This window comes from Salmo salar, chromosome ssa15, assembly GCF_905237065.1.
Source record: "Salmo salar chromosome ssa15, Ssal_v3.1, whole genome shotgun sequence".
Classification (NCBI taxonomy): Eukaryota; Metazoa; Chordata; class Actinopteri; order Salmoniformes; family Salmonidae; genus Salmo; species Salmo salar.
The window spans coordinates 14,465,921-14,492,479 of NC_059456.1; the positions used below are offsets into that span (position 1 = coordinate 14,465,921).

General features: G+C 42.2%; 1 protein-coding gene across 2 annotated transcripts; it reads left to right on the top strand.

Annotated features, from left to right (window-relative positions):
* Nucleotides 1-25,574, top strand: tbx18 (T-box transcription factor 18). 2 transcript variants are annotated; one of them, XM_014143617.2, is made up of 9 exons: nucleotides 1-103; nucleotides 7,429-7,627; nucleotides 9,761-9,935; nucleotides 10,715-10,816; nucleotides 11,296-11,467; nucleotides 12,780-12,947; nucleotides 16,768-16,832; nucleotides 21,101-21,192; nucleotides 23,938-25,574. In XM_014143617.2, exons 1-9 carry the CDS (start codon nucleotides 62-64, stop codon nucleotides 24,489-24,491), a joined length of 1,569 nt encoding a protein of 522 aa, XP_013999092.1. In that variant the 5' UTR covers nucleotides 1-61; the 3' UTR covers nucleotides 24,492-25,574. The 2 variants fall into 2 exon arrangements, with proteins under 2 accessions (XP_013999092.1, XP_013999091.1); XM_014143616.2 differs by lacking the exon at nucleotides 1-103 and having other exon boundaries at nucleotides 7,152-7,627.
* The last annotated feature ends 985 nt before the right edge of the window (nucleotides 25,575-26,559 follow it).

The window sequence follows — 26,559 nt, forward strand, 5'->3', positions numbered from 1 at the left end:
TTAGAGTGACTTTTTCCTTCTTTCCTTTCCTGCGTCTCTCCCTGGTCGGACGGTTGGTGGAATGGCAGAGAAGCGACGCTCCCCGTGCACTCTGAGCGTCAAGGTGTATTTGGTCTCATAGAAGGACTCCTAACCTGCCTTGGCATCAGTGGAGACACTAACTCTGTGTGTAAAAACCTTATTGATGTTTAGCGAAGTGAACGAAGTATATAAATATACTCAATATTTGCATTAATGCGTTGATTGTTACAATAATCTCTCAATCCCTCTTTCTCTCTCTCTCTCTCTCTCTCTCTCTCCTCTGCTTTCTCTCCTCCTCCCTTCATCTCTCTGGAAGTTTTGTTTGATCATTGACTTGAACAGTAATATCCATAATGTGTCTGCCATGATGGGTAGGCCTTCACACATGTGTGGGAGCAGAGAGCAAGAGAGAGAGACCTTGCTGTGAAGACATTAAAAATCTCAACTCAAATGACCTGATTCCTGACTAACTGTTTCCTTCCTTATCAGAGTCAGTAGAGTCCTACAGGGTCAGGTAGTCAGTATCTGTGTTGAAAACCTGTTCTAACATAATGTTCTAACTACCTTCATCAAACTACAGAGAGAGAAGCTTCCTGCCTGGCGTCTGCCTTCTTCTAAAACAGCAGCAGATAGACACTGTTAGGCCTAGCAACTATTCTCCAGATAGAGAAACAGAATAATTCAACTAAATGTAACCAGTAAAGTATTTTGTTTTAGATTAGGCATCGAGGATAAACTCTTTTATCTACCGGAGAAATAACACCCGCCACAAACCCCTGCCTGCTCGTGTCCGGAGGCTCCGTGTTGGTCTCCCTCGGTTCCGGTGGAGGCTGAGCTCGTAGCTCTGGTCTGTGTCAGAAGTCTCGCCCACGCGGACTCGGAGCTCCCAGTCAGTCCCACCGCGAGGGATAATGACCGATACCGACGGAAGGTGGCACAGTTACCCAGCACGAAGCTATAGAGCCGTAAACCCACAAAGTATCAGTCAAGAACACACACACTGGAATAAAGATAGAGGTAAGTCTGACTCGCAGCGGTGTAAACCAACGAAGCATTAGGCCTATACTTCATTCCAGTCTGACAGAAATGTATATATTATTTAAACATATTTTCTTTCCTGTGAAATTCATTTAGAGCAACGAAAGATAATAGATATGATCAGATAATGCAATATTTCAGATTACTGACAGAGCTTTTTAGAAGATTTAACACACAATAAACAGTTTAGGAAATATAGGAAAACGCACCATGTAGAACGAAGTATAAATATTAAATTAGTAGACCTGCTGACAAACGCTGATATCAAAATCGAAATTAGTTAAAAATAATACAAAAAAAAATGAAATAACAGGTTAACTGACAGGCTAGTTCCTGGTTAACTCATAGGCTAGTTCCTGGTTAACTGATAGGCTAGTTCCTGGTTAACTGACAGGCTAGTTCCTGGTTAACTGACACAGCTAGTTCCTGGTTAACTGACAGGCTAGTTCCTGGTTAACTCATAGGCTAGTTCCTGGTTAACTGACAGGCTAGTTCCTGGTTAACTGATAGGCTAGTTCCTGGTTAACTGACAGGCTAGTTTCTGGTTAACTGACAGGCTAGTTCTTGGTTAACTGATAGGCTAGTTCCTGGTTAACTGATAGGCTAGTTCCTGGTTAACTGATAGGCTAGTTCCTGGTTAACTGACAGGCTAGTTCCTGGTTAACTGATAGGCTAGTTCCTGGTTAACTGATAGGCTAGTTCCTGGTTAACTGATAGGCTAGTTCCTGGTTAACTGACAGGCTAGTTCCTGGTTAACTCATAGGCTAGTTCCTGGTTAACTCATAGGCTAGTTCCTGGTTAACTCATAGGCTAGTTCCTGGTTAACTCATAGGCTAGTTCCTGGTTAACTGACAGGCTAGTTCCTGGTTAACTGATAGGCTAGTTCCTGGTTAACTGATAGGCTAGTTCCTGGTTAACTGACAGGCTAGTTCCTGGCATATATTTTATTGGTTAAATAAATAATGTGCTTATTTTTGTTGTTATAAATATAATGTGTAAATAGCTATAGGTAAAATAAATGTGAGTATAATCACATGTTTAAATGTCCATTCTACAAAAACAAAAATACTTATATGTCTAATATATATTCTGTAAATAATATGGTTGAATGCTCATTAATGCAAATATTCCCATATAGTTACATTAATATTGCCAGATAATTCGGGTTTTCTATACCAGAAATGCAGAAAATTAAACCCAGGAGGTCAACTTGGTTTGCGTTTGAAAAAAAGAAATAGAGGCATATTCTGTCAAATATTAATTTGTTTTTGTAAAATATAGTCCATGTATTTGGTTTTGTAAAATGTAGCCTATGTATTTGTTTTTGTAAAATATAGCCTATGTATTTGGTTTTGTAAAATATTGCCTATGTATTTGGTTTTGTAAAATGTAGCCTATGAATTTGGTTTTGTGAAAATATAGCCTATGAATTTGGTTTTGTGAAAATATATGCATTTGTTTTTGTGAAACTATCTGTCGTATTGTAAAAATATCGCCAAATTATTCGTCAATTAAAGTTCGTTTTAGTGGGAATATCCATTATGGTCGAATAATCTTTCAAAAACAGAGTAACTAAATACTGAAGCAAATACAAATCCGAAAATGCAATTCTGAATAAAATGTCTTTGCAATTAAAAGAAAATATATTTAACCAAGGGAAATAACTAGGCCAGTATAGTGCAATTGGATATAATTACATTCAAATGGTCTGAATGTATATGTTCGCAGCATGTCAATTTAGGCCCAGGTCATGTATGTGTCCAGTCTGAATATGGAATGATGTTGCGCTGAGTGGAGCTGTGGAGTGGAGGCATATTGCCATAATGATAGCCATGACTTAAAAACAAATAGAAAATAAAACAACGTGACCGGTGTTAAAAAACGGACGTGTTTTTGATGTTGAAACATTAACCATTAAAATAAGTTACCCTCCATTTCAAATGGAGATTGGTTTGGTTCTCAACGCTAAATGGCGAGATATCCAGTCTAAACTATAGGAGTTTTTATATAAGACATTTCTCCCCGGGAGCCGCGGACAATACCGTCATTTAATCTGATAACCGGCAGAATATGACAGCGGCATTTCCCGCTACCATCCTACATTTACATTACATTTACACCAATAAACGATGATGACGTGCTGTTTATAATACCCCCCCGGGTTGTGTACATTGTGCCAGGGGTGAAAGAGAAGCCGCGGGACTGTCCTCGCGCTTGTTTATTTATAGGCTTGCTCCATATGTCTTCACATGCACGGGCCCTAACGGACATTCCCCGCATGACCACGCACTAATTTACAAGCCTGAACAGCACGAAGGAACAGACGGTAAACTGGACGCCTCCGGTAGGTTTAATTTACAGTGTTCCAGTCTAAAACACATCAGATCGCGATTCAACACTGAGCACCGTTAAAGAACAGGTATGTGGTAAAATTACATTTATTTATATATATCTATAGGCATATCATTGTTTTCTATAGGCTATATTATTAATATATCATTAATAATATGCATATCAATTACAGTAATCTATCCTAAATAATCCTTTAATTTATTTTTAAACAGTCGTTTTGGTTATAATAGTGCACTATACACTAATGCAAATGTAATGTAAATTAGTGCACTACAGTCTCCATACACTCATATCCAGACGGTTCCTTTCTAGAATAGGGATAGCCAATAGTCCAGACCAGCACCATGCCGGGTTGTTGGGACGGTTCCTCAATAGTCCAGACCAGGACCATGACGGGATGTTGGGACGGTTCCTCAATAGTCCAGACCAGGACCATGCCGGGATGTTGGGACGGTTCCTTTCCAGAATAGGGATAGCCAATAGTCCAGACCAGCACCATGCCGGGTTGTTGGGACAGTTCCATAATAGTCCAGACCAGGACCATGCCGGGATGTTGGGACGGTTCCATAATAGTCCAGACCAGCACCATGCCGGGTTGTTGGGACGGTTCCTCAATAGTCCAGACCAGGACCATGACGGGATGTTGGGACGGTTCCTCAATAGTCCAGACCAGGACCATGCCGGGATGTTGGGACGGTTCAATAATAGTCCAGACCAGCATCATGCCGGGTTGTTGGGACGGTTCCTCAATAGTCCAATAAGTGTGCCGCCCTCAATCACAAGGCAGTACAGGTTGTTGCGGACGGCCCAGTACATCACTGGGGCTGAGCTCCCTGCCATCCAGGATCTCTATACCAGGCGGTGTCAGAGGAAGGCCTGGAAAATGGTCAAAGACCCCCACCACCTAAGCCATAGAATGTTCACTGCTACCGCACGGCAAGCGGTACCGCAGCGCCAAGTCTGGGACCAAAAGGTTCCTGAACAGCTTCTACCCCCAAGTCATAAGACTGATGAACAATTAATCAAATGACTACCTGGACTATTTGTATTGAACGCTCACAACACAATTACACACACACACACACACACACAAACACACACACACTTTCACACTCTTCACAAATGCTGCTGCTGCTCTGTTTATTCTCTATCCTGATTGCCTAGTCTCTTTTACACCTATCTACATGTACATTTTACCAGAGGTGGAAAAAGTACTCAATTTTCACACTCCATTAAAAGTAAAGATACCTTAATAGAAAATGACTCAAGTAAAAGTGAAAGTCACCTAGTAAAATACTACTTGAGTAAAGTCTAAAAGTATCTGGTTTTAAATGTACTTGATGGAAAAAGTAGTACATTGTCATACTTGAGCAAAAGTAAAAAGTAAATGCTCTACATTAAATTCATTATATTAAGCACACTCCAACACTCAGACATAATTTACAAACATAGTATTTGTGTTTAGTGAGTCCACCAGATCAGAGGCAGTAGGGATGACCAGGGATGTTCTCTGTTTAGTGAGTCCACCAGATCAGAGGCAGTAGGGATGACCAGGGATGTTCTCTGTTTAGTGAGTCCTCCAGATCAGAGGCAGTAGGGATGACCAGGGATGTTCTCTGTTTAGTGAGTCCTCCAGATCAGAGGCAGTAGGGATGACCAGGGATGTTCTCTGTTTAGTGAGTCCACCAGATCAGAGGTAGTAGTGATGACCAGGGATGTTCTCTGTTTAGTGAGTCCACCAGATCAGAGGCAGTAGGGATGACCAGGGATGTTCTCTGTTTAGTGAGTCCTCCAGATCAGAGGCAGTAGGGATGACCAGGGATGTTCTCTGTTTAGTGAGTCCTCCAGATCAGAGGCAGTAGGGATGACCAGGGATGTTCTCTGTTTAGTGAGTCCACCAGATCAGAGGTAGTAGTGATGACCAGGGATGTTCTCTGTTTAGTGAGTCCACCAGATCAGAGGCAGTAGGGATGACCAGGGATGTTCTCTGTTTAGTGAGTCGTCCAGATCAGAGGCAGTAGGGATGACCAGAGATGTTCTCTGTTTAGTGAGTCCTCCAGATCAGAGGCAGTAGGGATGACCAGGGATGTTCTCTGTTTAGTGAGTCCTCCAGATCAGAGGCAGTAGGGATGACCAGGGATGTTCTCTGTTTAGTGAATCCTCCAGATCAGAGGCAGTAGGGATGACCAGGGATGTTCTCTGTTTAGTGAGTCCTCCAGATCAGAGGCAGTAGGGATGACCAGGGATGTTCTCTGTTTAGTGAGTCGTCCAGATCAGAGGCAGTAGGGATGACCAGGGATGTTCTCTGTTTAGTGAGTCCTCCAGATCAGAGGCAGTAGGGATGACCAGGGATGTTCTCTGTTTAGTGAGTCCTCCAGATCAGAGGCAGTAGGGATGACCAGGGATGTTCTCTGTTTAGTGAGTCCTCCAGATCAGAGGCAGTAGGGATGACCAGGGATGTTCTCTGTTTAGTGAGTCCTCCAGATCAGAGCCAGTAGGGATGGCAATGCATAATATTGATAGGTGTTTGAATTTGCAACTAGCTCTCACATTCTCACATCAGAATGAGACTTTCAACCAAATTTCCAAGTGGTTAAGGTTAAGTTTAGGCATTAACTCGGAATGGTTAAAGTAACGGTTAAGGTTTAAAACAAAATTATCAAAGACAACTCTCTATCGCTGGATTTGAACTTGCTTACGACCATCCGCCATCCCCGGTCTACGAGGCCTAGGTATGGGAGTAAAAATTACACATTTTCTTAAGAATATGGGGAAGTAAAAGTAAACGTTGTCCAAAATATAAATACCTCAAAAAACGACCCTAAGTCGTTCACAGTTTTTTGACTTCATTACTTTATACTTTATATTTTAGCGACCTTGTACCCAAGCACATTGACTCGGTACCACAGTACATGTACTGTACAGCCTCATTATTGTTATTTTATTGTGTTACAAATGTTTTATTTTGGTAATTGTCTTACTTTTTAAAGGTAGACTCAGCGATATGATGTATACGCAGAAAGTAAACAGTACAGTGGTCCAATTGGCTAACATGCTGTAACACTGTGACGGGAACCTGTGACTGGAACCTGGGACGTTCTGCTAGCGGCGGCAGCATCATTTCGCTGAGTCTAACTCCGCAGTGTTGGGAAAGGGGCTCGTAAGTCAGCATTTCATGGTAAAGTTCTACACCTGTTGTATGTGACAATTTGTCAATTTGATTTGGTTTCTCTCTAGAAAAGGGATATTAAGGTGCAATAATACTGGCCGGTGGTTGTTGTGTCTGTCTGTCTAGCTCAGGGGGGGCTCCCTTGCGGGGGTGTAACGGGCAAACATGCGGAGCATGTTGGGCGGTGGTGTGAGAATAGGCGCTCTGCACCGGGGCCATGATTCATTCACGAGCCCCCTTCACCATTTAACACGGGACAGCTCGAGGAGGTGGGACTTAGGTGAGATCAGGGGCTCAATTGGACGGGAGGCAGAATAATTGACAGCTGACAGCCCAGCCCTTCAGCAGCCCTCAGATTATTTACACTTTCTAAAACTGGGGCCACTGCGGTCCGCATGCGCTCAGCTCACACACATCAGAAGGTCTATTTCACTAGCAGCTAAACGTCTCATAGCTGCGTCCAGTTGGAGAGAGAGAGAGAGAGAGAGAGAGAGAGAGAGAGAGAGAGAGAGAGAGAGAGAGAGAGAGAGAGAGAGAGAGAGAGAGAGAGAGAGAGAGAGAGAGAGAGAGCGAGAGCGAGCGAGAGAGAGAGAGAGAGTGTGTGTGTGTGTATTTGGTCACTAGGACGGTATGTGCGGTGCCCCAAAGGCAGTCCTGAACGGGCGGTAGCTCAAGGAGAGAGAGGAGCGTCCGCTATTACGGTGGAGGCCCTTGGGGTGAACTTTTCACTTCATTTCACTTCTGTTTAGAGTGACTTTTTCCTTCTTTCCTTTCCTGCGTCTCTCCCTGGTCGGACGGTTGGTGGAATGGCAGAGAAGCGACGCTCCCCGTGCACTCTGAGCGTCAAGGCGCACGCGTTCTCGGTGGAAGCTCTGATCGGGTCGGAGAAGAGACCGAAGCTCGGGGAGGACGACACTAGAGTGTGCTTTCTCGAGGAGGTCACGGAGGTGTTGGAGCTGCCCAGTAACGGAGGGGAGAGAGAGGAGAGGGCGTGCAACCGCGCCAGCGACCGGGGCAGTGAGATAGAGTGCGTTAGTGACGGCTCGCGTAAGTAAAGATTGTTACCCTGGAGTGGTGACACCGAAGACGACTTAAAATACATTCACCACCACTCCCTATAAAAACGCACACCAAACTAAACATTTAATAATGACATATTATGAGGCTACAACTATTGCAACAGCTACTCATACTCAGGCGAAACTGCTGTAGGCCTATCCTGTAACTGAGACGATAAATCTAATCGAGTTTTTCCTCTTTGACCTGTTTTTATTGCTCGTTGTTGTTGTGGGTGGTGGTTGTTTATTACTGCATAGCCTCAACAATAAGACAATGATTGTATGAACCGAATAATTGACATTAAGTAAATTACTACTAGAATGAAATAAAATAAAATCGATGACCTGCAATAACCATGTAGGCTGTAGAAATATCCTCATAATAATAACAACAGTAAATACAAATACTGTTATAAATGTAGTCTAAACTTGAACATAATTACAGACTATTTACAGAACCAAATGCACAGAGTAAGGGCCTAAAATATTTATCTGGGTTCAGAAACACAGACCATTTGAAACATGTATTAAAATGTATCTGATTTAAACATTAATGACGGGCTGATATGTTTTGCCCCTGTAGAGATATTATTTAATATCCGGTTATTGGTCGAGTAAATAGAACGGCTGTGCACGTCGTGACTAATCAGCCGCTTTACGAGTCTTGTTACAATCATAAACACGCCAATTAGCTATTACCGGCAGGAAGATGGCCTCTGATGAGGGCCGTTATATGAACGGGGTTTTAGACTCGCGTTAAAAAACACAGAAACACAACAAACTGTTCTATTGTAAATTAATTTTAAAAAATATGATCAAGACTATTCCGTATCAGCCTAGTTGTATCCGTCAGAAAATAATGTTTTTTTCTTCAGTGCGGTTAAGCCTGGGTGTTGCACTGTGCTGCCTGTGATTCTATTGTCCTTATATATTACTTATTATTATTATTATTATTATTATATATTACTGTATTGTACATGAATATAATATTTATTTCTATTTAACCTTTATTTATCCAGGGAGTCCCATTGTCATATCTCTTTTAACAGGCAGGGAGACCTGTCCATGACTCAGACGTTATAATAGCCTATTCATAGAATTTACTAAAATATAATCTAACTTCATTGTCAATTAAAGGATGGTAATTTGTCTTTGGCCTCACCGTGATAATAGATGGTAACATAACAGGAGAGATAATATGGTCATAAAATAATATATGACCGTAGCGCTATAGTTTATTACATTTACGCCTGTCTGGTTGTGGGCTGACCAATACAGAACATATATTGTTATATTGTCTGCGGCCTGAACACCCATTTTGACAGCAACACAAATGGTCCAGTCTAGTCTAGTCAGGTCTGGTCCAGTCTAGTCTAGTCAGGTCTGGTCCAGTCTAGTCAGGTCTGGTCCAGTCTAGTCTAGTCAGGTCTGGTCCAGTCCAGTCCAGTCCAGTCCAGTCTAGTCAGGTCTGGTCCAGTCTAGTCTAGTCCGGTCTAGTCAGGTCTGGTCCAGTCCAGTCTAGTCAGGTCTGGTCCGGTCCGGTCTGGTCTGGTCCGGTCCAGTCTAGTCAGGTCTGGTCTAGTCTAGTCAGGTCTGGTCCAGTCTAGTCAGGTCTGGTCTGGTCCATTCTAGTCTAGTCAGGTCTGGTCCAGTCCAGTCTAGTCAGGTCTGGTCCAGTCCAGTCTAGTCAGGTCTGGTCCGGTCCGGTCTGGTCTGGTCCAGTCTAGTCAGGTCTGGTCTAGTCTAGTCAGGTCTGGTCCAGTCAAGTCTGGTCCAGTCTAGTCAGGTCTGGTCCAGTCTAGTCAGGTCTGGTCCGGTCTGGTCCTGTCTAGTCAGGAGCGGCCCGTTTGGCGACGAACAGAGAGCCATGATTATAATAACTGATGGGGAAATGAAACACACACACACACACACACACACACACACACACACACACACACACACACACACACACACACACACACACACACACACACACACACACACACACACACACACACGACTATACTTTAGGCCTATTGCAGTCACTACTAGCCCGTACTAGGATACTAGCCTGTACCAAACTACTACATTATAACAAGATTTGTGTTGCTGGTGTCTGACCCGGACTGTCTCTCCGTAGTGGAGAGCTGTGACATGCTGTTGGAAAGCCCCGACCCGGAGGCCCAAGCCCAGCGCGCGCCACCGGTAACAGTAACGGTTCCCGGAGATGAGATGCGCGTGGACTTGCAGGGCTCCGACCTGTGGAAACGGTTTCACGAGATCGGTACAGAGATGATAATCACGAAGGCGGGCAGGTGAGAGAAACGACACGGTAACGACACGGTAACACAGAGGCTAAAGAAACAGTCCGTGAAGAAGAGGACAACAAGCCTTTGTCTTGAACTTTAAACAATGTGTAGATATTTTACATGCGCTTTCTGCTGTGACGGAAAAAGGTTATTATTTTTAATTTAAAACATGTTTTAAATTAACTGGTCCTTCAATGTTGCAGTTATGACGCAAGGATTATTAAGTGTCTTAACAGAAATTTAAAGCAGATTTACAGTCTAATCACAATTTGTTTGATTTAACCGGATTGATCAGAAACAAAACGAAATAGTTTAATAAAAAGGGAAATACTGTGAACAGAATTTTAATGAAAAGTTTACGCAAAATTACAGAAAACCACCTTTGACTAAATATAATAATAATAATAATAATAACAATAATAATGTTTTATTGTAATGTTATAAGGTAGTATTGTAGTGTTGTTTAAATAATAATGTAGCTAATTCTGTCGTAGCCTATAGGTCCACCTTTCATCCATGATTTGTATTTTCTCCTAGTCCTAGGGCCTAGGCCAACCATAATCATATATTAGGCTAAAGTGCTGATATTTATATCAATGTGTAAGAAATGTATATTTCATGGCACGAGAAAACAAATAATCTGAACAATTGTAAAAACGACCAACTGACTATTGTTGCATCGCTTTACACAGCCAGTGTAGGGTAGCTAATCCAAATATTTATTAAACTACATATTTTATGTATTAATGTGACTCAATTTAATGTTTTCTGTCCTCCCGGTGCAGGCGGATGTTCCCCGCTATGCGCGTGAAGATCTCGGGTCTGGACCCTCACCAGCAGTACTACATTACCATGGACATCATCCCCGTGGACAACAAACGATACAGGTTAGGAATAAAACACAAAAATTACTTTTATATAGGCCTAAACTATACAACTAATACAGGCATAACAACCCCGTGGACAACAAATAATACGCCGCTACAGGTCAGGAATTATCCGATGGGAAATCCCTTTCTGATAACCGACACTAGTGCAGGTATTTCTGCTAACGTTTATATATATAGATTAACTGTGCTAGGCTAGACAGGCGTCTTGGTTTCTTTGATATTATAGCATAAAAAACCTTGAGAGGTTTATTATTAAAGTTGTAAAAGTTTGTGTCGGTGAACTGGGAACAAAGCGGAACAAATGGCGGTCGGGAACCGTTCAGTCCGCGATGGTTGTGTCCTTGTGCGGTTTGGACAGGAAACCTCCCAGTCCTGACGGTCAAATAACAAATGCTCCAATAACATGAACACAAAACACAGTGTTGATGTTATTTCTCTCTTTCTCTCTTTTTCTGTGTGTGTGTGTGTGTGTGCAGGTACGTGTACCACAGCTCCAAGTGGATGGTCGCGGGAAATGCGGACTCCCCAGTGCCGCCGCGTGTGTACATCCACCCGGACTCTCCGGCTTCTGGTGAAACGTGGATGCGTCAGGTGATCAGCTTCGACAAACTCAAACTGACCAATAACGAACTGGATGACCAGGGACATGTAAGTTACCTATTTATTATACATGTTTATATGTGCAACACGTAACATTATGACGACTGTATTATTACTTGGACTAAATCTACTTCATTTGGTGGATGGATGATGGATATATTGACTGATTGATGGATATATTGACTGATTGATGGATATATTGACTGATTGATGGATATATTGGCTGATTGATGGATATATTGACTGATTGATGGATATATTGACTGATTGATGGATATATTGACTGATTGATGGATTGATGGATATATTGACTGATTGATGGATATATTGACTAATTGATGGATATATTGACTGATTGATGGATATATTGACTAATTGCTGGATATATTGACTGATTGATGGATATATTGACTGATTGATGGATATATTGACTAATTGATGGATATATTGACTGATTGATGGATATATTGACTGATTGATGGATATATTGACTGATTGATGGATATATTGACTGATTGATGGATATATTGACTGATTGATGGATATATTGACTGATATATTGACTGATTGATGGATATATTTACTGATTGATGGATATATTGACTGATTGATTGATGGATATATTGACTGATTGATGGATATATTGACTGACTGATGGATATATTGACTGATTGATCGATATATTGACTGATTGATTGATTTATGAGCTACTGGTAAATCTTGATCAGAATGCTATTTGTATGAAGTGACTTTAAACTGGAAAAACTTGAGGAAAGGGGATTTCAAAAGAATGAATCTGAAATTGTGCTTGAAGTTTAATATTTTATAAAATGTTTACTTTTTGTAATACAGTAGATGTCGTGTTTGATAAAAGGACAGAAATTGTAAATATTCTGAATGAAAAGATCACGTTTATTGAGGTCATATCTTGGTTGTTATCAGAGGAAATAGATGTGTGTGTTTCTGTGTGCTTGTGTGTGTGTTTCTGTGTGTACATGCATGCCTACGTGAGTCTGTATGTGCAAGTATGCGTCTGTGTTTTATGATGTGAGAGAATAGCAGGTAATTCCATTCATGTGTAATTGTGTAGTTCTTTTGTGGTATAATAGTGCCCTAACCATGCTGTGTGTGTGTGTGCTGTGTGTGTGTGCTGTGTGTGTGTGTGTGTGTGTGTGTGTGTGTGTGTGTGTGTGTGTGTGTGTGTGTGTGTGTGTGGTGTGTGTGTGTGTGCTGTGTGTGCTGTGTGTGTGTGCTGTGTGTGTGTGTGCTGTGTGTGTGTGTGTGCTGTGTGTGTGCTGTGTGTGTGTGTGTGTGTGTGTGTGCTGTGTGTGTGTGTGTGTGTGTGTGTGTGTGTGTTCAGATCATCCTCCACTCCATGCATAAGTACCAGCCGCGTGTGCACGTGATTCATAAGGAGCGCGGCGAGGATCTGTCTCCTATTAGAGCCGTTCCCCAGGGAGACGGAACCAGAACTCTCAGCTTCCCAGAGACTGTCTTCACAACCGTCACCGCATACCAGAACCAACAGGTAACATTCATATAACGTTTAAACAACATTCACACAGCCATACCAGAACCAACAGGTAACCTTCACCACTGTCACAGCATACCAGAACCAACAGGTAACCTTTACACAACATTCACACAGCCATAACAGAACCAACAGGTAACCTTTACACAACATTCACACAGCCTCTGAAGTCTAAACAACCCTTAGGTCCAATGCAGTCATTTTTACCTCAATATCAAATCATTTCTGGGTAACATGGTACCACACTGTGATTGTTTCAAATTAAAATGCTCAAAATATACAAAATAGCATCCTAGAGAAGAGCAATTTCTCAAGCATGGATTTAGCTAGGACTGTCTGGGAGTGGTTTAAATGGGGAGGGGAAACGTAACATGAGCTGTTATTGGCAGAGAGGTTTGGAACTCTCTTTCTTATTGGTCTAATAACTCATTTACCGCATGGTGATGTCACCACGGAAGGCCAAAACTCCCACCCACCAAAACAGGAGGAGATTTCAGGGGGTCTTTTCGAACAGCTCTTACGCTAAAAGGGATTATCGTAATTTTCACAATTTCACACTATTATTCCAACCTCATAGTGTGAAAATATATATACAGAACACAAATATAAACACAACATGTAAAGTGTTGGTCCCATGATTCATGAGCTGAGAAAAAGATCACAGACATTTTCCATACTCACAAAAAGCTTATTTCTCTCAAATTTTGTGCAGAAATGTTAAATCCCTGTTAGAGATAATTTCTCCTTTGCCAAGATAATCTATCCACCTGACAGGTATGGCACATCAAGACGCTGATTTAAACAGCATGATCATTACACAGGTGCACCTTGTGCTGCGGACAATAAAAGGCCACAGATGTCTCAAGTTTTGGTGGAGCGTGCAATTGGCATGCTGACTGCAGGATTATCCACCAGAGCTGTTGCCAGATAATTGAATGTTAATTTCTCTACCATAAGCCAACTCCAACTGTGTTTGAAGAAATGTGGTAGTACGTCTAGCCAGCCTCACAACCTCGGACCACGTGTAACCATGCCACCCTAGGGCCTCCACGTCCAGCGTCTTCACCTCTGGGATAGTCTGAGACGATCCACCCGGACAGCTGATGAAAATGTGGGATTGTGGGATTGCACAACGGAAGTATTTCTGCAGAAACGGTCAGAAATTGTCTCAGGGAAGCTCATCAGCATGCTCGTCATCCTCACCAGGGTCTTGACCTGATTGCAGTTTTTGACTGCATTGGCGAACATCGTGTTTTTGACTGCACTGGGAAACATCATGTTTTTGACTGCTGGGAAACATCGTGTTTTTGACTGCTGGGAAACAGCATGTTTTTGACTGCTGGGAAACATCCTGTTTTTGACTGCACTTGGAAACATCATGTTTTTGACTGCACTTGGAAACATCATGTTTTTTACTGCACTGGGAAACATCATGTTTTTGACTGCTGGGAAACATCGTGTTTTTGACTGCTGGGAAACAGCATGTTTTTGACTGCTGGGAAACATCATGTTTTTGACTGCTGGGAAACATCATGTTTTTGACTGCACTGGGAAACATCATGTTTTTTACTGCACTGGGAAACATCATGTTTTTGACTGCTGGGAAACATCATGTTTTTGACTGCACTGTGCCTTTAAGACAGCCGTACACTAACTTCTATACCACCGTCACCTCACTGTCTACCAGAACCAACAGTTAACCTCCATATAATGTTTAAACAATATTCACGTAACATTCACACAACATTTAGATAATATTCAGACAACCACTACCCTCTACACTGTCATCACCCACCAGAACCAGCAGGTAACATTCACACAACATTCAGACTACCATAATAGAATGAACAAACAACCATAACCTAACCTTCGGTCATCATACAGCTCAGAAAACACAGCAAAGGGAGTGGCATGGGATCAGGCTTTGACTGTCGAAAGTACAAGAGAAACATTACTGTTAAAAATCCCCCATTGGTGGTCAGAGAGAGGGACAGAGAGAGAGACAGAGGGAGAGGGACAGAGAGAGAGAGAGAGAGAGAGAGGAAAGACAGAAAGAGAGAGAGAGAGAGAGAGATGAAGAGAAAGAGAGAGAGAGAGACAGAGAGAGAAATGTAAAACACAGAAGACTTTGACAATGTAAACATATGTTTCCCATGCCAATAAAGTCCCTTTGAATTGAATTCAGAGAAGGAGAGAGAGGGCAAGAGAGTTGTAAGGTTCTAAGGGGCAGTGTGGAACAAGGCTGATGGAGCTCACACTGTGGACCTTTTGGTCTCTACTGGTCGCTACTGGTCTCTACTGGTCTCTGCTGGTCTCTACTGATCTCCACTGGTCTCTTTGGTCTCTACTGTTCTCTACTGGTCTCTTCTGGTCTTTACTGGTCTCTTTTGGTCTACTGGGCTCTACTGATCTCTACTGGTCTCCAATGGTCTCTACTGATCTCTAATGGTCTCTACCGGCCTCTTTTGTTCTCTACTAGTCTCTGCTGGTCTCTACTGGTCTCTTTTGGTCTCTACAGTTCTCTACTGGTCTCTTCTGGTCTTTACTGGTCTCTTTTGGTCTACTGGGCTCTACTGGATTCTCTGGTCGCTACTGGTCTCTACTGATCTCTACTGGTCTCTACTGTCTCTACTGGTGTCTACTGTCCTCTACTGGTTTCTGCTGGTCTCTACTGCCTCTACTGATCTCTACTGGTCTCTACTGACTCTACTGGTCTCTACTGGTCTCTACTGTCTCTACTGGTCTCTACTGGTCTCTACTGTCTGTACTGGTCTCTACTGATCTCTACTGGTCTCTACTGATCTCTACTGATCTCTACTGGTCTCTACTGGTCTCTACTGTCTCTACTGGTCTCTACTGGTCTCTACTGTCCTCTACTGGCCTCTACTGGCCTCTACTGTCCTCTAATTGTCTCTACTGGTCTCTACTGGTCTCTACTGTCTCTACTGGTCTCTACTGTCCTCTACTGTCCTCTACTGGGCTCTACTGGTCTCTACTGATCTCTACTGTCTCTACTGGCCTCTACTGTCTCTGCTGGTCTCTACTGTCTCTACTGTCTCTACTGGTCTCTACTGATCTCTACTGTCTCTACTGGCCTCTACTGGTCTCTACTGGTCTCTACTGATCTTTACTGGCCTCTACTGGCCTCTACTGTCTCTACTGGCCTCTACTGGTCTCTACTGTCCTCTACTGGTCTCTACTGGTCTCTACTTATCTCTACTTATCTCCACATTTTGCCATGAATGTTGTTCTGGAGGCAGCTCTGCAAAGCGGTCACTAGCTGCCACAGCCACAAAGTCATACAATCTGATTTTAAAACTAACCCTAACCTGTAATGTAATGCATAATCCTTAAATGAAGACTAAAAAGCCTCCATATACAATTTAATAAAATCATCAAGGCTAACACAACAAAGCTCTAAAACGTATTTCCTTATATTCAGGACAATGGCAGTGTGACACACACACACACACACACACACACACACACACACACACACACACACACACACACACACACACACACACACACACACACACACACACACACACACACACACACACACACACACACACACACACACACACACACCATAACATTATGGCTAATCACTGTTATTGACGCTCTTTTTGATGTGAAACAGTAATAATGTTTGTGTTTACTCTGTATACAAACTGGAGATAGATGTAAAGGTCCTTCCCAGAACCAATCCTCTTTGTAACTGATGTTTGAGGGAATCTGACATTATGCTAATATGGTTGTGTTGCTTGTGTTGTTGTTGATGGTCTGATGTTGTGGTTGTTGTTGTTGTCTTCAGATCACCAGGTTGAAGATTGACAGGAACCCATTTGCTAAAGGCTTCAGAGACTCAGGCAGAAACCGGTAAGTTCATCTACACATTACTGGATAGTTACAGAGACAGAGCCTGGGTTGTGTGTATATACAGTACCAGTCAAAAGTTTGGACACACCTACTCATTCCAGGGTTTTTCTTCTTTCTTTCTTTTTTTTTTTACTGTTTTCTACATTGTAAACAAATCAGAATATATTTTATATTTGAGATTCTCCAAAGTAGCCACCCTTTGCCTTGAGGACAGCTTTGGCATTTTCTCAACCAGCTTCATGAGGTAGTCACCTGGAATGCATTTCAATTAACAGGTGTGCCTTGTTAAAAGTTAATTTGTGGAATTTCTTTCTTTCTTAATGCATTTGAGCCAATCAGTTGTGTTGTGACAAGGTAGGGTTGGTATACAGAAGATAGCCCTATTTGGTAAAAGACCAAGTCCATATTATGGCAAGAACAGCTCAAATAAGCAAAGAGAAACGACAGTCCATCATTACTTTAAGACATGAAGGTCAGTCAATACAGAACATTTCAAGAACTTTGAAAGTTTCTTCAAATGCAGTTGCAAGAAACATCAAGCGCTATGATGAAACTGGCTGTCATGAGGACCTCCACAGGAAAGGAAGACCCAGAGTTACATCTGCTGCAGATGATAAGTTAATTTGAGTTACCAGCCTCAGAAATTGCAGCCCAAATAAATGCTTCACAGAGTTCAACTGTTCACAGGAGACTGCGTGAATCAGGTCTTCATGGTTGAATTGCTGCAAAGAAACCACTACTAAAGGACACCAATAATAAGAAGAGACTTGCTTGGGGCAAGAATTACGAGCAATGGACATTAGACCGGTATAAAACTTTCCTTTGGTCTGGTGAATCCAAATTTGAGATATTTCGTTCCAACCGCCATGAAGCTTGGAGGAGGAGGTGTAATGGTGTGGGGGTGCTTTGCTGGTGACACTGTCAGTGATTTATTTAGAATTCAAGGCACACAACCAGCATGGCTACCACAGCATTCTGCAGCGATATGCCATCCCATCTGCTTTGCGCTTAGTGGGACTATCATTTGTTTTTCAACAGGACAATGACCCAACACACCTCCAGGCTGTGTAAGGGCTATTTTACCAAGAGGGAGAGTGATGGAGTGCTGCATCAGATGACCTGGCCTCCACAATCACCCGACCTCAACCCAATTGAGATGGTTTGGGATGGGTAGGACCGCAGAGTGAAGAAAAAGCAGCCAACAAGTGCTCAGCATATGTGGGAACTCCTTCAAGACTGTTGGAAAAGCATTCTAGGTGAAGCTAGTTGAAAGAATGCCAATAGTGTGCAAAGCTGTCATCAAGGCAAAGGGTGGCTACTTTGAAGAATCTAAAATCTAAAATATATTTAGATTTGTTTAACACTTCTTTGGTTTCTACATCGTTCCATATGTGTTATTTCATAGTTTTGATGTCTTCACTATTATTGTACAATGTAGAAAATAGTAAAAATAAAGAAAAACCCTTGAATGAGTATAGTCCAAACTTTTGACTGGTACTGTATAGTGAGGTCCATAATTATTGACGCCCTTGATAAAGATGAGCAAAATAAGTGTATAAAATAAATAACACAAATACTGAGCTATGTTGTATGACCCCCCAAAAATTGAAATTATATTATTTTATACTAATACAAATGCTCAGAGAAAGAGACAAAGTAAAACATTTTTTTTTAAAAGGTAGGGGTCAAAATTATTGACACCCCTGTTTTCTTTCAATACCTTTCAATACCTCACCTTGAGGATAACGGCACTGAGCCTTTTCATAAAATGTTTTATGAGTTGGAGAACATTGGGAGGGATCTTAGACCATTCCTCCATACAGAACACATTAGGAGGGATCTCAGACCATTCCTCCATACAGAACACCTTGGGAGGGATCTTAGACCATTCCTCCATACAGAACACCTTGGGAGGGATCTCAGACCATTCCTCCATACAGAACACCTTGGAAGGGATCTCAGACATTTCCTCCATACAGAACACATTGGGAGGGATCTCAGACCATTCCTCCATACAGAACACCTTGGGAGGGATCTCAGACCAGTCCTCCATACAGAACACCTTGGGAGGGATCTCAGACCATTCCTCCATACAGAACACCATGGGAGGGATCTCAGACCATTCCTCCATACAGAACACCTTGGGAGGGATCTTAGACCATTCCTCCATACAGAACACCTTGGGAGGGATCTCAGACCATTCCTCCATACAGAACACCTTGGGAGGGATCTCAGACCAGTCCTCCATACAGAACACCTTGGGAGGGATCTCAGACCAGTCCTCCATACAGAACACCTTGGGAGGGATCTCAGACCATTCCTCCATACAGAACACCTTGGAAGGGATCTCAGACATTTCCTCCATACAGAACACATTGGGAGGGATCTCAGACCATTCCTCCATACAGAACACCATGGGAGGGATCTCAGACCATTCCTCCATACAGAACACCTTGGGAGGGATCTTAGACCATTCCTCCATACAGAACACCTTGGGAGGGATCTCAGACCATTCCTCCATACAGAACACCTTGGGAGGGATCTCAGACCATTCCTCCATACAGACTCCTTCCAGATCCTTCATATCCTTTGTCTGTGCTTAAGGACTGACCTTTTCAATTCAAACCACAGGTTTTTAATGGGTTTCAAGTCCGGAGACTAAGATGGCCTCTGCAAAATGTTGATTTTGTGGCCAATTAACAGTTTCCTTATGGATTTTGATGTCTGCTTGGGGTTGCTGTCTTGCAGGAAGATCCACTTGCGTCCAAGTTTCAGCCTCCTGGCAGAGGAAACCAGGTTTTTTGTTAAAATCTAATGTTACTGGGTAAAAATTCTTGAAGCCATTGACCTTAACAAGGGCCCCCGGGAACCAGTGGAAGTAGAAGAATAGCTGCATAACATGACAGGTCCACATTTTACAGTAGGTATTGGGTTATTTTCTGCTCATGCCTTCTCATTTCGATGCCAAACCCACCACTGGTCTGCGTGGCCAAAGAGCTCTATTTTCGTGTCATCTGACCAAAGCACCGGTTCCAATCCAAGTGCCGATGCCGTTTAGAAAACTACAGGCGTTTACATTTGTTGGATGACATTTAAAATAGAGTTATTTTGCCACGCACACCAGTCATGGGTTTGGCATCGCAAAGTGAACGCATGAGCAGAAAAGAACCCCATACCCACTGTGGAATATGGTGGTGGATGTTTCATGTAATGCGGCCATTTTGCTTCCACTGGTCCAGGGGCCTTTCATAATGTCAACGGCACCAATAATTTTACCTAGTAACAGGACATTTTAAACAAAAACCTGGTTTTCTCTAACAGTAGGCTTTCAATGTATTTTCTATCAGGTTTTAGACATTCAGAAACGTTCAGAGAGAGAGATGTTTTTTAAATCCATAATAATAATTGCCCCCCCCCCCCCCCCCAAAAATCTAACATATCCAAATATTTTGGAGTGTTTTTTTAATTTATAGGAATATTTCATTTGAAATGAGTGTCAAAATAATATGAAAACGGCTTAGTTTGTGAAGATACTGTATATATTCCACGGTTAATGGCTGTTCTTATGCACAACGCATCGCGGAGTGCCTGGATACAGCCGTTAGCCGTGGTATATTGGGCATATACCACAAACCCCTAATGTGCCTTATTGCTATTATAAACTGGTTACTTATGTAATTAGATTAGTAAAAATAAATGTTTTGTCAGCCAATCAGCATTCGGGCCTGAAACACCCATTTTATAATACTAGATGTACACTACATAGCCAAAAGTATGTGGATAACCCTTCAAATGAGTGGATTTGTCTATTTCATCCATACCCGTTGCTGACAGGTGTATACAATAGGGCAAACAGCCATGTAATCTCCATGTGTATAATATACAGTATATAACTGTGTGTATAATATACAGTATATAACTGTGTGTATAATATACAGTATATAACTGTGTGTATAATATACAGTCTGTACCTGTGTGTATAATATACAGTCTGTACCTGTGTGTATAATATGCAGTATATAACTGTGTGTATAATATACAGTCTGTACCTGTGTGTATAATATACAGTATATAACTGTGTGTATAATATACAGTATATAACTGTGTGTATAATATACAGTATATAACTGTGTGTATAATATACAGTCTGTACCTGTGTGTATAATATACAGTATATAACTGTGTGTATCATATACAGTCTGTTCCTGTGTGTATAATATACAGTATATAACTGTGTGTATAATATACAGTATAACTGTGTGTTACAGGATGGGTCTGGAGGCTCTCGTAGAATCCTATGCTTTCTGGCGTCCGTCTCTAAGATCCCTGACATTTGAAGACATCTCTGGAATTAAGCAAGGTAAAAAAACATCACTTCTTAAAAGCTCCATTGAAACAAGAATCCTCCAACTTAACTTCAACATAATATTAACAAATTACTGTTGTACTGGTCTATTGTTGTCTTACTGATGTACTGGTCTTACTGTTGTACTGGTCTTACTGTTGTACTGGTCTTACTGTTGTCTTACTTTTGAACTGGTCTTACTGTTGTACTGGTCTTTTTGTTGTCTTACTCTTGTACTGGTCTAACTATTGTACTGGTCTTGCTGTTGTACTGGTCTATTGTTGTACTTGTCTATTGTTGTACTGGTTTATTGTTGTACTGGTCTATTGTTGTACTGGTCTTTTTGTTGTCTTACTGTTGTACTGGTCTGTTGTTGTACTGGTCTTACTGTTGTACTGGTCTATTGTTGTACTGGTCTTACTGTTGTCTTGGTCTTATTGTTGTCTTACTGTTGTACTGGTCTTACTGTTGTCTTACTCTTGTACTGGTCTTACTGTTGTCTTACTGTTGTACTGGTCTTACTGTTGTACTGGTCTTACTGTTGTACTGGTCTATTGTTGTACTGGTCTTACTGTTGTCTTACTGTTGTACTGGTCTTACTGTTGTCTTATTGTTGTACTGGTATTACTATAGTTTTACTGTTGTACTGGTCTTATTGTTGTCTTACTGTTGTACTGGTCATACTGTTGTCTTACTGTTGTACTGGTCTTACTGTTGTACTGGTCTTACTGTTGTACTGGTCTTACTGTTGTACTGGTCTATTGTTGTACTGGTCTATTGTTGTACTGGTCTATTGTTGTACTGGTCTTTTTGTTGTCTTACTGTTGTACTGGTCTGTTGTTGTACTGGTCAATTTGTTGTCTTACTTTTGTGCTGGTCTAACTGTTGTACTGATCTTACTGTTGTACAGGTCTTACTGTTGTACTGGTCTATTGTTGTACTGGTCTTACTGTTGTCTTCGTCTTACTGTTGTCCCTACTGTTGTACTGGTCTTACTGTTGTCTTACTGTTGTACTGGTCTTATTGTTGTCTTACTGTTGTACTGGTCTTACTGTGGTCTTACTGTTGTACTGGTCTTTCTGTTGTTTTACTGTTGCACTGGTCATACTGTTGTATTGGTCTTACTGTTGTACTGGTCTTATTGTTGTACTGGTCTATTGTTGTACTGGTCTTTTTGTTGTTTTACTGTTGTACTGGTCTTTCTGTTGTTTTACTGTTGTACTGGTCTATTGTTGTACTGGTCTATTTGTTGTCTTACTGTTGTACTGGTCATACTGTTGTCTTATTATTGTACTGGTCTTACTGTTGTACTGGTCTTACTGTTGTACTGGTCTATTGTTGTACTGGTCTATTGTTGTACTGGTCTTTTTGTTGTCTTACTGTTGTACTGGTCTGTTGTTGTACTGGTCTTTTTGTTGTCTTACTCTTGTACTGGTCTAACTGTTGTACTGATTTTGCTGTTGTACTGGTCTATTGTTGTACTGGTCTTTTTGTTGTCTTACTGTTGTACTGGTCTGTTGTTGTACTGGTCTTTTTGTTGTCTTACTCTTGTACTGGTCTAACTGTTGTACTGGTCTTACTGTTGTACTGGTCTTACTGTTGTACTGGTTTTACTGTTGTACTGGTCTATTGTTGTACTGGTCTATTGTTGTACTGGTCTTACTGTTGTACTGGTCTGTTGTTATACTGGTCTTTTTGTTGTCTTACTCTTGTACTGGTCTAACTGTTGTACTGGTCATGCGGTTGTACTGGTGTATTGTTGTACTGGTGTATTGTTGTACTGGTCTATTGTTGTACTGGTCTATTGTTGTACTGGTCTTTTTGTTGTCTTACTGTTGTACTGGTCTGTTGTTGTACTGGTATTTTTGTTGTCTTACTCTTGTACTGGTCTAACTGTTCTACTGGTCTTACTGTTGTACTGGTCTATTGTTGTACTGGTCTTACTGTTGTCTTGGTCTTATTGTTGTCTTACTGTTGTACTGGGCTTACTGTTGTCTTACTGTTGTACTGGTCTTACTGTTGTCTTACTGTTGTACTGGTCTTACTGTTGTACTGGTCTTACTGTTGTACTGGTCTATTGTTGTACTGGTCTTACTGTTGTCTTACTGTTGTACTGGTCTTACTGTTGTCTTATTGTTGTACTGGTATTACTGTAGTTTTACTGTTGTACTGGTCATACTGTTGTCTTACTGTTGTACTGGTTTTACTGTTGTACTGGTCTTACTGTTGTACTGGTCTTACTGTTGTCTTATTATTGTACTGGTCTTACTGTTGTACTGGTCTTACTGTTGTACTGGTCTGTTTTTGTACTGGTCCATTGTTGTACTTGTCTTTTTGTTGTCTTACTGTTGTACTGGTCTGTTGTTGTACTGGTCTTACTGTTGTACTGGTCTTTTTGTTGTCTTACTCTTGTACTGGTCTAACTGTTGTACTGGTCTATTGTTGTACTGGTCTATTGTTGTACTGGTCTATTGTTGTACTGGTCTTTTTGTTGTCTTATTGTTGTACTGGTCTGTTGTTGTACTGGTCTTTTTGTTGTCTTACTCTTGTGCTGGTCTAACTGTTGTACTGGTCTGACTGTTTAACTGGTCTCACTGTTGTACTGGTCTTACTGACTATAACTGTGATATGTGGTCCTTGTTTCTTCCTTAGTTGAGTAGAAGTTGCTCTGGATTAGAGTGTCTGTTAAATGAATAAAAGGTCGATGTAAAATGTAACTGTTTAGTTTTTTGATGTTACTGTGTGTCTGTCACTCTGCAGGAGCCCCGGGGCCCCATGGAGGTGTTGGATCGCCTCACCTGCTCTCCTCCTCTCCTTGCTCCTCCCCCTTCCAGGTGTGGCCTCTCTCTCCCCCGGACTACACCTGCAGCCGGCCGACACACACACCCCTACATCGCTACAGTAACCTCCCCGAGCCCTTCCCCTCTCCTACGTCGCGAGGACCGTCAGCCTATGACAGCGAAGGATTCTGCTCTATGTCCCTCCCTCCCTCTCAGATTGGCTATCTACAAAACCCCGCCCACCAGGGTTACGGAAGTCTCCGCCTCCATTCCCCCCCTTACGGTCTCTACGGTTACGCCTTCCCCCCCTCCCCCCGCCTCGTTGCCAGCCCAGACAAGATGGCGGCTGCTTCTGCCGCTGCAGCCAATCAGAACCCTTTTCTCGGCTCCTCACCCAGCGGAACCCTGGCGGACAGTCTGGGCATGCTCAGTGGAGGGCAGCAGGCCAACTTCCTGTTTGACTCTCGGACGCTGGGAATGACTGGCAGCCAGTCGGGGGGAGGGGCTTCACAGGTCGCTACCCACATGGGCTGAGAAATACTCCGACCCTGACCCCCAGGGTTGCTATCGCACATAGCTGCTGCTCCGGGTAGGGGATGGGTTTGGAACTCTGGAATAAATCACCAGCCAATGAGGATTGATGAGACATCTCACAGACCTATGGGGAGACAGAGAGAGATGGAGAGATGGAGAGAGAGAGAGGAAACAGAGCAAGACAGCTTTAGTGACGTTTGTGTGAGCGCTAAGAAAGATAAAGAGAGAGAACAACTCTGCTGACTAACGGGATATTGTTGTTGTTGTTGTTATTATTAAAGGACTAAATAAACAGAAGCTTCTGAGAGACTGAAACAGCTGCGTTGGAGAGGATCTGGGGGTCTGGTTCAAGTCTGGAGTCCCGAGAGAATAAACACACCCGACCGACCAACAAGCCGCGGGGGCTGGAGATTCAACATCTAGAAGAATCTGGATATAAACACTACAAGCACTTCAGCACCTGTGGTCTCCTATACAGCCTCTCTGAACAGTTACAACCTCACACAGCTCCTAGGAACAGAGTTTACACAGTGAGAGGCATACTGAGATATATGAAAGGTGTTATAAAGGATGTATGACTGTATTCCCATGCCAAAGATACAGTTTCAGTCAATCTGCAATGTCTCCCTATTCCTTATGTAGTGCACTTCTCCTGGCTGGAAACCTATAAAACTGCCTTATGAAGCTCTGGCCTAAAGTAGTGCACTATATAGGGAATAGGGCTTACGTCACACGTTGTGTTTGTGTGGCATGTTTTAACTATTTGACTTAAATGTGTTATAACTGCTTATAACCTTTATACATAACGAACTGTGTTAATGGTGGGTCACGTGACCTAACGCACTTACTGCCGACACACACACACACACACACACACACACACACACACACACACACACACACACACACACACACACACACACACACACACACACACACACACACACACACACACACACACACACACACACACACACATACTGCCAACACACAGCGTTCTTCCTGGCCTCTGGCACTGTGACGGACAATCAGCTTCATGAGCCAAAAAAAACAATAAAAAGTATAATACTGTTACACAGAGAAGCTGTTTCACACAGATCCTTTAATATATATCAAGCATCAAGTGTGTGTGTGTGTGTGTGTGTGTGTGTGTGTGTGTGTGTGTGTGTGTGTGTGTGTGTGTGTGTGTGTGTGTGTGTGTGTGTGTGTGTGTGTGTGTGTGTGTGTGTGTGTGTGTGAGAGAGAAAGATGTGTGTGTGTGTGTGTGTGTTTGGATCAATGATCAAGCTCTTACAGGACCTCAGAATCAGAAGTCCAAACCCTTGTAAAAAGAACATTTCAAAGGTTAAAGGTTAAGGTTTAAGACAGCTTAAAACAAAAAAAGCCAACAAATGAAAAACAAGTGTCTGTCTGCTGAACAAACCGGCCCCAAACCCAAGCAGCCTGAACTATACTGAACTAAAATATAAACACTGAACAAACCGACCCCAAATCCAAGCAGCCTGAATTATACTGAACTAAAATATAAACACTGAAAATGCCAAACCCAAACCCAAGCAGCCTGAACTATACTGAACTAAAATATAAACACTGAAAATGCCAAACCCACACCCAAGCAGCCTGAACTATACTGAACTAAAATATAAACACTGAAAATGCCAAACCCAAACCCAAGCAGCCTGAACTATACTGAACTAAAATATAAACACTGAAAATGCCAAACCCACACCCAAGCAGCCTGAACTATACTGAACTAAAATATAAACACTGAAAATGCCAAACCCAAACCCAAGCAGCCTGAACTATACTGGACTAAAATATAAACACAACATGCAACAATTAAAAAATGTTATTCAGTTAATTTATGGAAATCAGTCAATTGAAATAAATTCATTAGGCCCTTATCTATGGATTTTACGACTGGGCAGGAGCGTAGCCATGGATGGACCTGGGAGGGCATAGGAGCCGGGCCCACCCACTGGGGAGCCAGGCTCAGCCAATCAGATGTAGTTTTTCCCACAAAAGGGCTTCATTAAATAGAGAAATACTCCTCAGTTTCATCAGCTGT